We start from the raw sequence: 16,164 nt of genomic DNA, 5'->3' as shown, positions 1-16,164 counted from the left end.
TCATTTATTGTGATACAGAGCGACGATCACTGCAAAACTGAAGGGGGAGCTGCAGTGGAGATGACTTTGCAAGATGTACAAAAGGCTTTCTTCAAGCTGCTTTATTTTGTCTACATTCTCAATTACCAGTATCGGAAAAAGTGTATGAGGAAACATAAGCTGTCCAATCACAGTTCTTGTGCTTTTCCTGTGGTTTAACTGTAACCCTCTTAAAACTCTCCGTTCTCTTCAGTGCAAGTCCTCCTAATTAAACAACACAATTGGTTGTTATTGCCTTTAAAACAACCAATAAAATGTTTTGTTAAGATAAAAGTTAACAATGATATCAGGCTATATCAGGGGCATTAACAGGTTATATCAAAATCCTAAATGGATTAAAAAAAAAAGAGGAGAATTGTTGTAGGAAATTGCAGGTTCAGATCCAAACAACAGTAAAATGACCAAAGCATAAAAAAATAATTGTATCTACTGACAGACTGGCAGAGACCAGCCTAAAGCACACAAACAAAAGGATAAAGTTTTAATAATTAAAAGTAAAAAAATAGTTAAAAGTGTTGGGCCATTTTACACTTGATTCTAGCTTGACTAAAAGTCTCTCAACTCACTCCAGAAGGTTGGAGAAGTCTCTCCAGCTGACCTTTACATCACATGACCTCGCCTCTCCCGTGCTCTCTGTCAAATTTTCTTTGCTTGTTATAGAAATATTTGCTGGCTGTGTGGACTCAACCTGTAGTTTTATTAGAGTTTAATAAGCAAAACCTTAATCATAATCTTCATAACCAGAATAATTTCAACCAAACTTGAGAATAATAATAACTTATACTAACCTTTCCCAAAATTTTTTGTCTTCACCTTCACCCCCAAACATGAGCTTTCATTTTCTCTAAGTTCCCTTGGTATAGAGACAGTTTCAATTTTATATGATGTGAACAGGAAAAAAACAACAACAAACAAACACACAAATACAAAGAAAAGTAATGCTCTGAATATGAATCATAACATTTTTTGTCAAATAGGATCTGAGATATGAGGCATACAATACACACACAAAAACCACAGAACAGTGTATGTGTGTTGCTTAGCTACAGCTTGCCACTACTGAAATTTCAACTTCATTCACTTTTTAATAACCCATACTGTATGAAAGGGGAATAAAAAAGACATCTCTATAGATGGAAAATAACATGAAAGACGTACCAAGCTAATTCTGTCACTGAGCGTATATCTTTTGTGTCTCGAAACTTTCAGAGTGTTCATGTGTTGTGTGTCCTTTTAAGAGCCTGAGCGTATGTGCCCATGTGTCCTTTCACCGTGTACGTGCTCCATTGCGGACGGATGTCCTTTGCATGGAATTTATTTTTCATTGAGAACTACTTGTGCAAATACGAGAGGCGGAAATCATAAATGAGAGGAAGAGAGTGCAACAGGGGGAAAGAGAGACCTAGAAAGGGTCTATTGACGGAAAGAGAGCAAGGGGGAGGAAGGGATGGGGCAGATGAGTGCCTCTTGAGAGCTTTTCCTTATTAGCCAAGCTGAATCATGCGCTTTGAGTCCGGAAAGCACACACTCTGGCCCTTTTCTCGTCTGCTAACCATCCCCCCCCCCCCCCCCCACCTCTTCTCGTTCCTCTTTTTTAGACCTCTTCACATTCTCTACTCTCAGCAGCTCAGTTCAGTTTACCCCTTTATTTTTATTCTACTTTCCCATCTCCTTTTTTCAGTCCGATGTGCCCTTTCACGTCCGGACAATCACTAACCCCACCTCCTCATTCTCCTTGCATGTCCTCACTCTGTCCACCTCATTCCCCATTTCATCTGTTGAATTATCCCAAAACACCCACTTAGCCTCTCTTCCCCTTTGAATCCCTCGCTAACTCTTCTTTTCTCCTTTTCTCCCCACTAGTTGATCCACTTTTCTCATCTCTGCATTTACTTGGGTCCTTTCAGCCCACAAAATTTGGACCCTGCATTGTCTCTTCCAAATCATCCTCTTCTTTCATTTATTTTTTCTAACAATGCAACGACCCTAAATCATTTTCTTTATCCTCCTTTTGTTGTTCCTCACCTTTGTCCTCCATCTTCACTACTCTGTATCCCTCTCTTCCTGCCTTTAGATTTAAATCCCCTCTTTTCTTCAGAACTTCCACCCACTAACTTGTTCCTTTAGTTCCAAACTAATTCTGGGTCTCTCTTCTCCATACCTCTCTTCTGATTCACTGCTTCCCCTGTTTCTTTCTCTAACTTCCCTTCCTCTCTATTCGTAATCCCACTTGACCTTCCACTTTACCTCCCTTTAGTTCCAAAACACTCCAAACTTCTACTTATCTTTTCCGTCATGGTCCTTGAGTCTACATGCTTCTCTCCGTTTTTAAATTGGCTGAAAATTCCACGCTTCTTTTCATAGAGTTTCCACAATAATGCCATATTCTTCATACATGCATGAAGAAATGAGATGTTGTAGATCTGCTGTACCCATATATGGAGCGGGTGAACACACAGTAGTATTGTTTACTCAAGTAAAACTAGTAGAGTAAGGTTAGAAAAGATTGGTTTCCTGTTAAAAAAGAAGAGATGAAGACCCTGTCTGATGTCATAATCTAAGGCGTTATAGCACATAGACACCCATCAGTTCAGCCTTCTCCTGCTCTTCAATGAAACCTAAACGGAGGAAGTTCTCCTTCAAGTTCTTGAACACAAAAAATAAACGATGGTGTTTTTTTTTTCATTAATTGCAGATCAAAAGGGCCAGAAACAGGAGGCCCTGCATCAGATCCTTGTAACACAGACTAAAATATGACAGAAAATTGAACAAATCAGATGCAAATTATTCAGTGCATTTTATGTTTATGTTCATTCACTAATGAGCTTTTCTTCATGACTTATATTATTTACTTATAATATATTAGCACCAAAATCATGTACCTACCCAACGCTAGCAAAGATACACCCTTTAGTACACACATACACACACACCCGAAGCCCCCACCCTTCCAAGACTAATTACCTATGAGAAGAAAGTGATGTGGAAAACAGTACTTGCACAGACCAACCTTGCACCCACTAAAGCTCCCTCCAAGAGTGTGTGTCTGTGTGTGTATTCGTGTACGTGTGTAAGTAAAGTGTGCAAGATAAAACAGAGTGAGTATGTATTGCTGTGTGTTTGTGTGTGTGTGTGTGTGTGTGTGTGTGTGTGTGAGAGAGAGAGAGTCTGTGTGTGTGGCACTCAATGAGCTGAGAGAATGTCTGATTAATTAACATGGAGAAAAGAAAGCCTCTCCAGTGACTGGCCAAGCAATGCTAAAAGCTCATCTCTCATTCCTGTATGAGCTCCCTCTATGTCTCTCTTGGTCTCCATTTCACCATTCTGACTCTTATATTATATTTTCATAGTGTGTTCTGTGAAATAAGACAAGAGCAATCTCTACATTTACACCTAAATATGTCTGGGAAAGAACAGAAGATGTTACAGCTGCGTAAATTCTACACAGTCTTTATGCAGCCTTTTAGCGGCCTAATACTCGTGATGTAAATGTCACAAAAGAAGCCTAACAACCACTACACTGCGTCTTACACCGACTAACACTGACAAGTATCTCACAGGAAATCTGGTGGATTGCTGTACAGAAGGAAAGAGTATTACTGTACCATATAAAGCAGCGAGAGGACGGCTGCTCTTCCAGCACAAACAGCAAAAGTTTTCAGAGTTTTCTCGCAATAGCAGATGGTGGGACGAGTGAAAGCCAATGGCAAAACCGCTTCCAACATGTTTATCCTCTTTAGTCAAGCAAACCCAAAACAAACACAAATGGAGCAACACCAAGAAGGCAGAGGGGGGCAGAGCAGAGACTTTGTGGCAACTCTGTATAGTGGTTATCAATCCGGCAGAGGTTTACTCAGCTTAATACAACAACTGCACTGGCACGGAAGAGAAGCATCTGATTATCTGCCTTTTTTTTTTTTTAGTTCTGACAGATAAAAAGATGACGTTGAACTTAGCACATAATACAGCACAGTATCATATCAGACTATAGGCTCAATGGCCGCAGGGGTGGATTAACGCCTCTTTAACACGGTCTCAAAACAAGCAGCAGTATAAGTAAAGACATCTAATAACCTTCATGATAAGTATTAAGTGCCTTAGGTTAGGAGGAGCTGTGCTTTCTCCTGGTAAGATGTTAACCAACCGCACTCTAGACCTTTCTTTTTTTTTTTCTTCACGTTTCTGTCTTTTTATGTTATTTGCTCTCTACTTAGCTTTCACTCATGTGCAACAGCACCTCTCTCTCTCTCTCTCTCTCTCTCTCTCAAGCTCCCTCCACTCTGGTCTCTCCAGGCTGATTGTTTTCTAATTGGTGGAGTGCCAGAGGTCGTGGTTGTTATGGTAACCTGTAAGGGGCCCTTGGAATGGTTAGGTGGTGGTGGTTGGGTGAGGGTAGGAAGGGGCACCCACTCAAGAAAACTGAGGGCAGCACTCATTCAAAGCTTAGGTGGTCACTTCAGAAAATGGACTCTGAGTTTGTCCGTGTGTGTGTGTGTGCACGTGTGTGTAAATACCTCAGATTTGAACATGCACCTAAGTGTTTGAGTGCACAAGAGGGAGTTCCAGTGAGAGGAAGAGAGCAGTGTGTGTGTGTGTGTGTTTGCGTGTGTGTTTGTCTGGTGTATCTGTGTGTGTTTACGTGCAGAAGGTGGGCAAAGAATCCTGCTCTTCACTTCAAAATTTTCTGAAGAGCTCCTTTGTTTGAGTCCTTCTCTCTCTCCCCCTGGTTCCCTCGCTACTTCCTTCCCTGTGGAAGCCACTCAGGCCCTCAGATCTGCCCATCTGTGTGCTGACATGGAGGAGAGACAGACGAGCTGCAGGAGGGTGGACACCAGGAGAAAGACTCTATGTCCACTCCAAGCTGGCAAAGTTGGAAATGCATCTTTTCCCACTATGATTTAGCACTTCATTCACACTCAGCTGGCTTTTCTGACCCCTGATGTCTCAGCTTGTTGAAAATAATCTCTAGCGTAGGCAGATGTGAAGACGTTGACATAAGCCTGCTCTACGGTTAAGTGTCAATACAGATGATCACGCTGTAAAAGTATTATCATTCCACTCTCTTTATGTGCATTTCAGTAGATGACTCTGCGATAATAAACAAGAGATTTGTTCAAAAACAACCTGAAAACACTAGTGTGAATGTGCATTGTTTGCCCTTGTGCATCAAATTGAAGAGCTAGTCAGAGACCCGGTCCACAACAGTAAAGGATCACAACATACTGTCGGAAATAATTTCCGCTGAGCAAAGAGACAGGTAGAAAAATAGAGATAGAAAGTGATACAGCAGATTATTCATGGAGATGGATAATTAAATTTTGGCTTGTTTATAAGAGTAAGTGCGGGAGAGAATGTGTCTGTACTTCTCCAAAACACATCCATGCTTTTGTGTGTATGTGTGTAATCTTTACCTAATGTGCATTCTCTCTCTCTCTCTCTCTCTCTCGCTCACTGTGTGTATGTGTGTGTGTGGGCGCGTGTGTGTGTGTGTGTGCAATGGGTTTACTAAATGAGTCTGCGTTAAACTCTGCCATGCATAAGGAATTGAGCTGGCTGTGCCCTTTAGAATTAAAGGTGGTGGGCTAGTTGAGAGGCAGACAGTGTGATATATCACTGTGGTGTGTGGTTAAATAACTGTCCTCCTATAACAAAGCTGTTCAAAGCAAACCAGTGATAAAAAACAAAACAAAACAAAAATAAAAAAATAAGGTCATAACACTCATATAAACCACTTTCTCATTCACTTGAACAGGAAAGTGGTCTCAGACTTTTAGACCCCACTGTGTGTAAATTGCCACACGACGCTGCCTTTGTCAGCGGTCTGAAGAAACTGACATGGTGTTTGAAATGATGTTTTAGGAACATATTACTAAAGCAGCAGTATCATGATCATCAAAACGCAAACAGAATTTTACCCATGCACCCCATCATTATTGATCAATTTGCTCTTTTCATCATCGTTATCGCAGAAGTCTCACAACCTGTTGCTGTTCTGCTAAAGTTTGTCACATATCTCGACAGACATCCATCATACAGACACCTGCAGATATGAAAGCATACTGGCTGCATTTATGAGCTGCCTCAGGCCCAGTTCCAGAGTCACATTACTGAGGGGGCTCCTCAAATTTATGAAGGTGCACCAGGAGTTACAGACCACATGGGCAAACAATGGCAATAAAGAAAAATAGCTGACACAGAGGCAGCGCCACTCAGTGTCACTGACAGCTGTTGAGAAATTAAAGGCAGCTACCACCACTGAAACAAAACATATGAATTCAGACATATTGATTATTGATCTAGCACAACTTAGTGTAAACAAACAGGCAAAGAATAAAGACTTCACTGACTTCACTATTTTAAATTACTGTTCCTTTATGAAATCATTAACTTCTTAATCCAACAATTAGTGGCTAACAAGGAAATTACTAGACGCTGAAAGTAACAACTGCTGAATTTACAAGCTTTATGAGTGTCAGCAGCCTCGGCGTCAGGTGAGGGACAGCTGATCCTGGTGTGACCCCACAGCTCCAACAGTTTTCCTTTTCTTTTTTTTTTTACTCAATACAATTAACTCCATTTAAAAAAAGAGCTAGCATGCATGGCTAATGTTACAACAGTGTGAAAGACATGGGCAGAAGTGTGGCTTCACTTTAAAAAAGAAAACAACAACACAAAGTGCAAAATATGTGCAAAACTGATTAGTTGCACATCTGATGACTGTGCAGTGTTTGTTGCCTTGCTGCTGCAGCTACTGCACATCGGTCAACGCTCAATCCACCTTTGGGTCAATAAGTGCAGTTTGACGTTCACTGTCATATTTTTCTTGCTGGAGCATATTTACTTCTGCTTTACAATTTAATTGTGTCATTCTTGGCCAGCATTGTGTTTTTTACATATTAATTACATATTTTCATGAGAATTATTTTCTGCTTGAAATGTCTCAATTCAAGAGTATAATCCCTTTTATATTTTCTAGGTTTGACTGGACAAGGTGTAAATTTGTTGATAGTCAGGACAATATGTGATGTCATTGACTTGTAAAATATAGGACAAATAAAGATGCATGTGCTTGTCACCACTAAAACAGTCTGTCCAAAACAACTAACAGTTAGTTCGATTAACTGTTCTAGATTGATCCCTTATATAATATTTTTTGAATGCACATGTCTGTGGATCGTACATTTTTATTGTTGTAAATAATAAATGCTGTTTATTTTGTGAACGTTCACTTAACACATTAAAGAATAAAGATATTTCTGTTAACTAAATATTTGACTGCTTTTATTTATTTCAATATTTTATTCATTCGTTTTTTTTACCATTCTGAATAAGCAGAATGAGAATCTGAATTGATAAAATTCAAACGATGCCCAACCCTTGTACCCAGCTCATTGTTTGGCTTTTAGAGCCACTTTCAACATGACTTGCTAAATCTAAATCTTTCATCACACACACACACACACACACACACACTGTACATGCACACACAACTTGGTACATTTGTGAGCAGCATGCTGTTGGTGTTTTTGTCACTGCATTAGTCTTAGTGTTTTTGTGTGAGTGTGTGTGTGTGTGTGTGTGTGTGTGTGGTGTAAATCGGTTGGTGCCTCATTTCATTGCTGAGGTGCTGATGGAATGGAGTCCGTAGCGATTTTGTTTATCTTGGTCTCCCACATGCACACCACGGCTCTCGCCGCCCTTGACGCAAAGTGACACAGAGTCACGCGCACACAGACACCGCTGACACACTGCCTTCTTTTTTTGGCACCATCGATTACCATCAGCCAATACCTGGACTTCCTTCTGTCTGCATCATCAGGTTTCAGGAAGTGATGATAAATGAACAGCGCTATCTGCCAGCACTGCTGTGGCCATGGATATAGCTTTCTAAAATTAAGACATTTTACAACTCGCTTTAATTCTTTTAAGGAAGGAAAGGGATGGGGAAAATGTAATAAATAAATATTGGATAAATGAAGACTAAAAAGCCACAAATTAGCACTGTGTAAGCGATTGAAATTGAGATATAGCTTCTTTAAAAGCTTAATCTGGATCCATGGGAGTAATCAGCATACTACATACTGATAATTAAAGAGTACACTCAAATTTGTTATAGCACTATTAAATAGCCTTGCTTATCAAGAGCCGTTACCTTAGTTCTGTTTTGGAAGAACCTGGCATCATGTTTCCTTCCCTGTCTTGAATTAGCTGAAACTAAACTAACGTATGAATCCACTGTGCATATATATATATATATATATATATATATTATTTTATTTTATTTTTTTTTATTTACTGTCAATTTGAAATCTTACAGCAGTCTACCCTAAAAGTCAAGGTCAAAGGAGTCAGGACTTTACATAAATAGATGCTATTATGCATGGACGAAACAATACAGGAAAAACAGAGCGTCAGAAAACATCTCTGTGAAGCCTGCAACTGTCCATCAAACAGGTTTACTTCCTCGGCTGCAGACAAGTACAGAAATAAAGTGGATGGCCGTGTGTGTGTGTGTGTGTGTATTTATCTGTACCGGTAGATATATTCAAAAGTAAGTGAGCTGAGACTGACATAATAAAGGTAAGGGGTAAGGATTGTTGAGAACACAGTGAGCCCTGCAGTGAGGTTTCTTTCCCCTCACACACATGCATGCACGAACGCACGCACGCACACACACACACACAGATTCCTATCGTACTACATTTTTAAGGCCCCATCAATGACATAATGCATTCCCTAGCCTCTCATCCTAACCTTATTCTTACCAGAACTAAAACCAAGTCTACAGAGTCTCTAAACAGCCATTTAAACTTGTGGGGTCCAGCTTTTTAGTCCCCACAAAGCTGTTGGATGCCAAAAATATAATCGGCCCCTGGTTTTCAGACCTTACACAGACACACACAATATCTATGTTAGTGGGCATTTGAGTACACACGCTATCATACTGAAGCCCAAAGCAAGCACAAACAATTGAATCTTTTCTTTCTGTCTGTCTGTCTCTTTCACTCTTTTGCGATCTAACAAGCAAACACAAAGTGGCCTGTGTCAGAAAAACATTGATTTAGACAGGAGCAGGAGAAAGAGGTAAAGATAAATATGATGCATCAGCAAGACAATATTACACTGTAAAACTGAGGATGAACGGGAAAAAGAAAGTGGATTGAAAAAGAGGAACAGTGGAGGGATATTTGTCAGCTCTAACCCTGACACCTGGCTGGCAGCGTAGTTTACCTCTACACCTGCCCTTGTGGTAGATGAGCCCACACAGTGCCTTTGTTACTGAACCTGAAAGGGCACTCAGTTCTTCAGGAGGGCGCCTAAGTTTATCAGAAGAGTATATACTAGAGTTAAATTTAAGAATTATAGAATGATAAAATCATACACATTGTGCCACCGTGTCAAACACCTGAACCAACACAGCTTTTTACCAAACTTTTAGAAGTACAGTATATCCAGAGGTGCTCACGGTGTCTTACCTATCATTGGCGGAAGCAGGAGGAGATGTAGCTCCGGTTCCCCTTGGTTTATTCACCTTCGCATACAGCCTATCAATGTGGTCATCATCAGGGATGGCTCCAGGGTTGTTGACATGATTTCCATGCCCTGGGAAGGTAGTCAGGCTTTGGGGGGAAGCGGTGTGAGCATGGGTGTGTTGAATTGTGCTGTAGGGAGGTGACTGAGACGGTAGCTGCGGCACTGGACCCACATCTCGGTCCCTGAAGGATTGTATTCGGGCGTAGTTGGGGTCTGTGTCATCATCCTCAACATCTGGATATGCAGACCCGCCACCTCCACCTTGCTGGTCTCTGGACCGGTGCTCTCGTAGCTCAGGATGCCCTGCCTCGATTCTGAGAGACAGATGGAGAGCTAGTTAAGACTTTTACAAATATGGGAGAAAGAGGCAAGAACTGAAGCAAATATTAACCAACCACATAAGTATATATTATGTTTGCTTTTGCATGTTTATGCATGTGTGATTGCGTCAGAGGGGACTGAGAGAGGACAAGGGCTACAAAAGATAAAAATCACTAAGGCACCATGAGTCAAGAGCTTGCGAATGACAAGCATGGAGTACATAGGGATAGAGGGAGAGAATGGAAATAACAAAATGCATTACAAGGAAAGAAATGGCAGAGGTGTTAATGAAGTTATTTCAGTGGGTTCAATGAGTATAATGAGTGAACAATCATCTGTGATCAAGGAGAAGAAAAATATGGTCACAGAATTTTCCTCAATGACAAAAGACACAAAAACTTACTCTGAATATGTACACAATCTGAGTCTGAGCAAAAATATCATCATCATCTCATCTCCCCACCTTTCCCTCTCCTCTTTCATCCTCTCAAGCTCATGATCACTCAGAATCTCTGACTTCTGGCGCTGCAGAGCTGCTTTCGCCTCCTTCTTCTCCTCTTTCTTCTTTCCAAATCTGGACAGAGAGAAAGAGAGACAAAAGACACACGGACAAAGGGAGAGAAAAGGAGAGAAAAAACATCATATTATAACAACTCTGTATGGAGAGTTCAAAAGTCTTCAATAGAATGTGGGACTGTGGGACGGGGTGAGGAACAAACACCACATTAACACTCTTCTTACAACAAACAGGGACTTTGTAAACCATGCACATGCAAGCACAGTGATATGAACGCAGACAGTCACACAGTGTTATTTAGTCTGAGAGCTTCTGGTGCAGCAGTGACTCAGTGTCAAGACCAATAGAGTCGGTATGAATCATCTCAGCTTCTCTCCCCTCTCTCTCTCACAGACACATGCGAGTAAATATAACAAGAAACACACAGAGAGATAAATCAAAGGTAAACCAAACTAAACTTCTTGCTGCAACTTAAAAACAGCAAGACACTGATCGATACCACTTCCAGCTGGTTGGTGCCTTTTAAAACTGGTGGTAGCGGATACCATTTATGGTAAGCAGCTGCCATAACTAAACACAACTCTTCAGCTACTGCTACTAGACAACACCCCGCATTAACATGCGTCTTGGGTCAGCCAATCACAAGTGGTCAAGCTCTAAGTTCAGCGGTGAATGCACCTAGAAGCACCGAGGATGTAGTTGAGATCCGATCACTCAGACCGCATTCGGAGCTGGTCTGTGCCACATTCTTTTAGCAGTGTGGACGCAAATGTGTCGTGAGCCACAGTGAAGGAGCAGCTACTCAACTGACGCCCTCTGTCACAGTCTGATCAGTCCTGCCACATTTCCATAACGTACAGAAAATAGTCTTCACAGCATTTCCCATACTTTTATTTATTTGTGGTGGCCTGACACAATATCAACATTGACTGCCACCTACTGATTTTCAATTTTATTTTATTTTTTTTAACTATTTCCGATAGTTAACATCTTATTTCACTGCTGTGCACAGCGCAATGCAGTTATTTGCTCAGTTGCTCCTTGCCTCACTCCCTCTCTCTCTCTCTCTCTTAAACACACTGACAACGGACACATCTGTCATAGTTGAACTGATTAAAAACAACACCGCATTTGGTCTTTTCAGACAGAAACGATGTTCCTGTTTATTTGCATATAGAGCGAGGAAGTGAGATCCGATCACAAGTGGTCACTCGAGTGAGATGCGTGTGGAGACACCCTCTAATGCCAGGTGTGAACAGATTCACTTAGAGCTATCCGCTTGTGATTGGATCACCGAAGATGTATGCCATTGCCATAAACGCGGGCTTACTAGCTCTGCCCTGCGGTAAATGCTATTGCAAAGTCACATTCAAATTGAAAAACTCTCACAACTTAATTGCTGCTCTTTCCCCTCGCCTCACAGTCTCCTCTTGTCGTTCTTTCCTCTTTGAGATGGACGACACCCCAGAAAAACCCCAGCAGCTATGCAGTGACAAGGATATGGTTAATTGAGACAGTCAAACCTGCTAAATATTTAATATCTCCAACCTGCAAACTGTGACCTTATAACGCATCTAATGTTTTATTTATCTCGCGGATTTATTGATGTTATATCCTTTTGTCTACAGTTCCGCTCCTCACTGCTGCTTTTGCATTCTCAAAGTATCAATATACCTGCATTATTTAAAACAGCATTCATGGTCATTTGAAAGTGTGTGATTTTTGCGTGTGACTGTTATGATGTTTCAGCATGTGCATGCCTGTGCATTGGTGTCGTTTTGAAATTATGATGTAGTATGTATACATGCTGAGCTATTAAGTTTCACTGAAATTTTTAATGTGGACTGCTAAAGAAGCCTATTTACCTCCTATAGAGCAGAACTCAATGGGCAATGAAAGGCTACAACCGCGTGTGTGCATTAACAGCGTGCATGTGTATCTGTCTCACAGGGGACAAACCTTCCTCTAATTACTGCTACCTACGGTGTTAGAGGCTTACCCTTCCCTTCAACTCCCTCCCTTACCTTCACTTACCCCTCTTTCACCTCTATTCCTTCTTACCCTTTTCTCCCGTTTTACCTCATCACACTCTCTCTTTTCTCTCATTACCCTCATTTCTCTCTATCCATAGCTCACCTTGCCTTCACCCCTTCATCTCGCCGTCTCGTCTGACGTTTTGCTCCTTTCCCCTAGCTATCAAACACTTTTCTCACTGCACTTAACCTCCCCACCATCCCTTCCTCTCCTGTCTTCCATGCTGTCATCCCCGTGTCCTCTCTTGCCTCACATTGAAGACTGATTACAACAAGCAAGGAACCATCTGTAACTATGGAAGATTTACCTATATATAGAGGCAGAGCAGGAGATATGACACCTACAGCTTCATTAGGCCTGCTGTCTCTCTCCAAACCCTCTTGATATTGTTATTATTGGGCTATCCTGGGAAGCCACATGCATGAATACACACACACACACACAAACACACACACACACACACACACACACACACACACACACACACTCACACACACACACACACTCACACACACACACACACACACACACACACACACACACAAACTGGTCACGTTTTACTCAACAACAACAACAACATTTTAGTGATATACTGACATACAGGAGTGTACTCAGTTTTGTCATATGCTGTGCAATGATTAAACGAGGCGCATGTTTTTGTGTGTCCATGTGGCCTTTCGCAAGTGTGGGAGGAAAAAAATTGAAACAGAAGGCAACATACTTGAGACATCACAGCATGGCGGGGAAAATAAAGGCCAAATAAAGACCAAAAAAGAGACAAGTCCTTTCTCCTGCCATTGCTGTCAGTTTGAGCACAGAGGGTGTCTGAGACAATACTCATCCGAGATGATGACACTAAACTACTACTACTTAAATGTGTGAAGTAGAAAGGCACGTGTGAAATGGAAGAAGTGAACTTCAAAACTATAACTTTATATTCACACGCACGCACAGGCACAACGTCCAGAGCAGGTTTTACAGTTTTGACATTATCATCTGAGCATCGTTTCACAAGGAATATCAGTCAGAACAGCTGATAAGCAGCCAGTTTAGATGAATACATTACGTCTTGTTCTGTCATCAGTGGGAACAGAATGATGACTCGTGAATATTCATGACCTAACACCACAATCGGTATGGATAGTGTATGGCTCACTCATTTGCATGTGAGAAAGATCTAATTATTACAAATACATGCACAGGTTTCTTAAAACTTCCATCTGTGTTGGGTAAGGTAGGAAAAAAATCAAAAAACAACATTCAACCTTTTTGAATCTGACGTCTCACAAAGGGGAAAAAGTTTTGTTAAGCTATCAAGCAGTTTTAAATAAACAACATGTCGTACACAATACATGCACGTAATTTTTTACTGATTAAAATACAAGACCTCATAAGACTACATTAGAGGATGATTAAACTTGCCTCACTCTGTTCCCAGCTAATCACCTTGAATATATTTTCAAATATCAGCTCCATTAAACAGAGCAACCAGCAGCAGCTACAGTCGAACGCTCCATCACTGTCAACACTGTCCATACTCCAAATCTTTCAGAAACTTTACTGCATATGCCGTGGCTGCAGACGGCAAGGAGGACTGACTGCTGTGTCACTTTTGGGTTTAGCTTCTAGCTTAGTTTGCTAAAGACTCTGCTTTAAGACTTTTCGTTTGTTTGTTTGTTTGTGTTTTGGCCCAATTACGCTTTTGGATGTTTTGCTGATTAGCCAACGTTTAACATCACACCTAATCTTAACCAAAAATATAAGTTACACCTGTCCTGACCTGACACTGACCAGCATGATATTATCTGGTAAAACATTATGGGTCTAATACTAAAATTGGTTCTGACAATAAAGAACTACAAACCCACACGCATCCACACAGACTTGCTGTTTGGAATGATGCACAGTGAGCAGGGGGCTGTTCCACACTTGTGCTTCTGAATGGTCCGTGAGGTGAGTAGAAAAACGAGTGCAAACATCTGTGACTCTCACTTCACCTATTCTCTCTATTCTTCCGCTCTTCTCTCACTCCCTCCCTCCGCCACTCCTTAGACACGCCTCCCTTTGCGTGTGCTGCGATAACGAGCACACGCACGCACACACACGCACGCACACACACACACACAAATATACATAAGCAGACAGACACTGTGTAGGGAAGAACACAATTACAGGCATGGACACACACACACACACACAGATGAGTGGCAGGCATGACAACAGTCAGTGACACACCAATGACTTCCTGTCATGATGTGTGATTGGCAGCTGGTGGGTCCGTCCCCCCTTTCAAGCATGTGCTCTCTAATTATGAAACAATGACAAGCAATGTCTGGTCAGACGACATGTTTTTTTACCGCACAAAGAACTTGAAACAGCCTCCACGAACAAATTTTGCGTTGGCTTTACCCACACCGGACCCTGTTGTTTGACTCGACTTATCAGAGTGGTATGCTAGGGTAAAAGAGCTCTAAAATCTAAGCCATAGGCCACTTATAAGAATGTGGTATTTTAATTTTGTGACCTCCTCCACATTTTTACATAATGTTAAATACTGTTTCCATCATGAAGGTAGTAATGCTGTCTGCCTGAATATATTTTTATAGAAAATAAAAAAAAATAAAGCATACACATCTGATTTTGTTGGCGCTTTAGACTTGAACAAAACTTTTATTTAGACTCATTCTGCTTGAGAAAGAAAATATTCAGAAAAATCACAAATGCCTCTCTCTAACTGTAACCTGCACTGCTTAATCCAGACACACCCCCGCATACACATTTTCCATCTGAGCCGACTTTAACAACCCCGAAACACTCTCGTACTATTTGCAGATGATTTTGATTTAATGGAAAGCTCAGCCAATCAGAAAGTCTCCTGCAAATGATAGGGACGGCAGCAACAAAGTGAGTCCATTTTCTGCCATCAACCCTTTCATCTATGCGCCATGCGCACGCATTCAAACACACACAGGCATACAGTATGAACAGACTCAGGCTAATAGGCCTAGCATGGAGCTCAACCATAACAGACCCCACAATGGAGGTAGTCAGTCCTAATGGGCCCCACCGTCGAGATGGGCTAATAGTCCCAATGATGGAGCACTTAAAGTCTAACAGAGGTGCTGTATTATGACCAGCTGGAAAGAGCAGAGAGAGGAAGAGGGAAAAGAAGGGGAAAATATGGGGAGGAGTATAATTATAGGCATCAACTAGAAAATTCCAGGGAAATTTTGAGTGCCACGGGGGCTACTGCCGGGATGAGTACATGATTTATTTCCAGTGTTCAAAAGTCACCCTGATCATATTCTGCTTTTGAGAAATGTCTTGATATAAAAGACTCTGATATAAAACAATGTCACATCCCTCCATCATGTATTATGTGGGAAATATCTCATATTCTGTGTTGTTTTTTTTGATAAAACAAGAGGCAACATGTCTTCAAACTGGCATTTAAAGGGTTAAAATCCTGAAAACTAATAAACATTTGGTAGGTTTGAGCAGAACTGAAGTGGTTTAAGAGATTTATGCAAAAAAAGCAGAAAAAAAATATTGATATATGATGATTTTATAGCATTTTCTTTGTGTGTCCTTTTTTGGACGCGAGGAACCCCAGAGGGTACAAAATGTGTTACCAGTGTATAATAGACGTGTAACAGTAACTGACATTAGATTTTAATAATATGTCAAAAAATACACTTTCTTGCAGAAATCCATACCTT

The 16,164-nt window shown here is 41.1% G+C and overlaps 1 protein-coding gene across 6 annotated transcripts in view; it reads right to left on the bottom strand.

The window, feature by feature from the left end:
- Window positions 1-16,164, bottom strand: part of pard3bb (par-3 family cell polarity regulator beta b) — a 200,963-nt gene that overhangs the window by 63,399 nt on the left and 121,400 nt on the right. For all 6 annotated transcript variants that reach the window (XM_056388847.1, XM_056388842.1, XM_056388843.1 and 3 more), the window contains 2 exons: window positions 10,358-10,468; window positions 9,516-9,887 (listed from right to left, as the gene is read on the bottom strand). In XM_056388847.1, the coding sequence (XP_056244822.1) occupies window positions 9,516-9,887; window positions 10,358-10,468 (483 nt within the window). The remainder of the gene's footprint in view (window positions 1-9,515; window positions 9,888-10,357; window positions 10,469-16,164) is intronic.

The sequence above is a fragment of the Seriola aureovittata genome, chromosome 11 (assembly GCF_021018895.1).
Source record: "Seriola aureovittata isolate HTS-2021-v1 ecotype China chromosome 11, ASM2101889v1, whole genome shotgun sequence".
NCBI classification, from domain to species: domain Eukaryota; kingdom Metazoa; phylum Chordata; class Actinopteri; order Carangiformes; family Carangidae; genus Seriola; species Seriola aureovittata.
The sequence above is the reverse complement of the archived record's forward strand: the minus strand, read 5'-3'. Positions and strand labels throughout refer to the sequence as shown.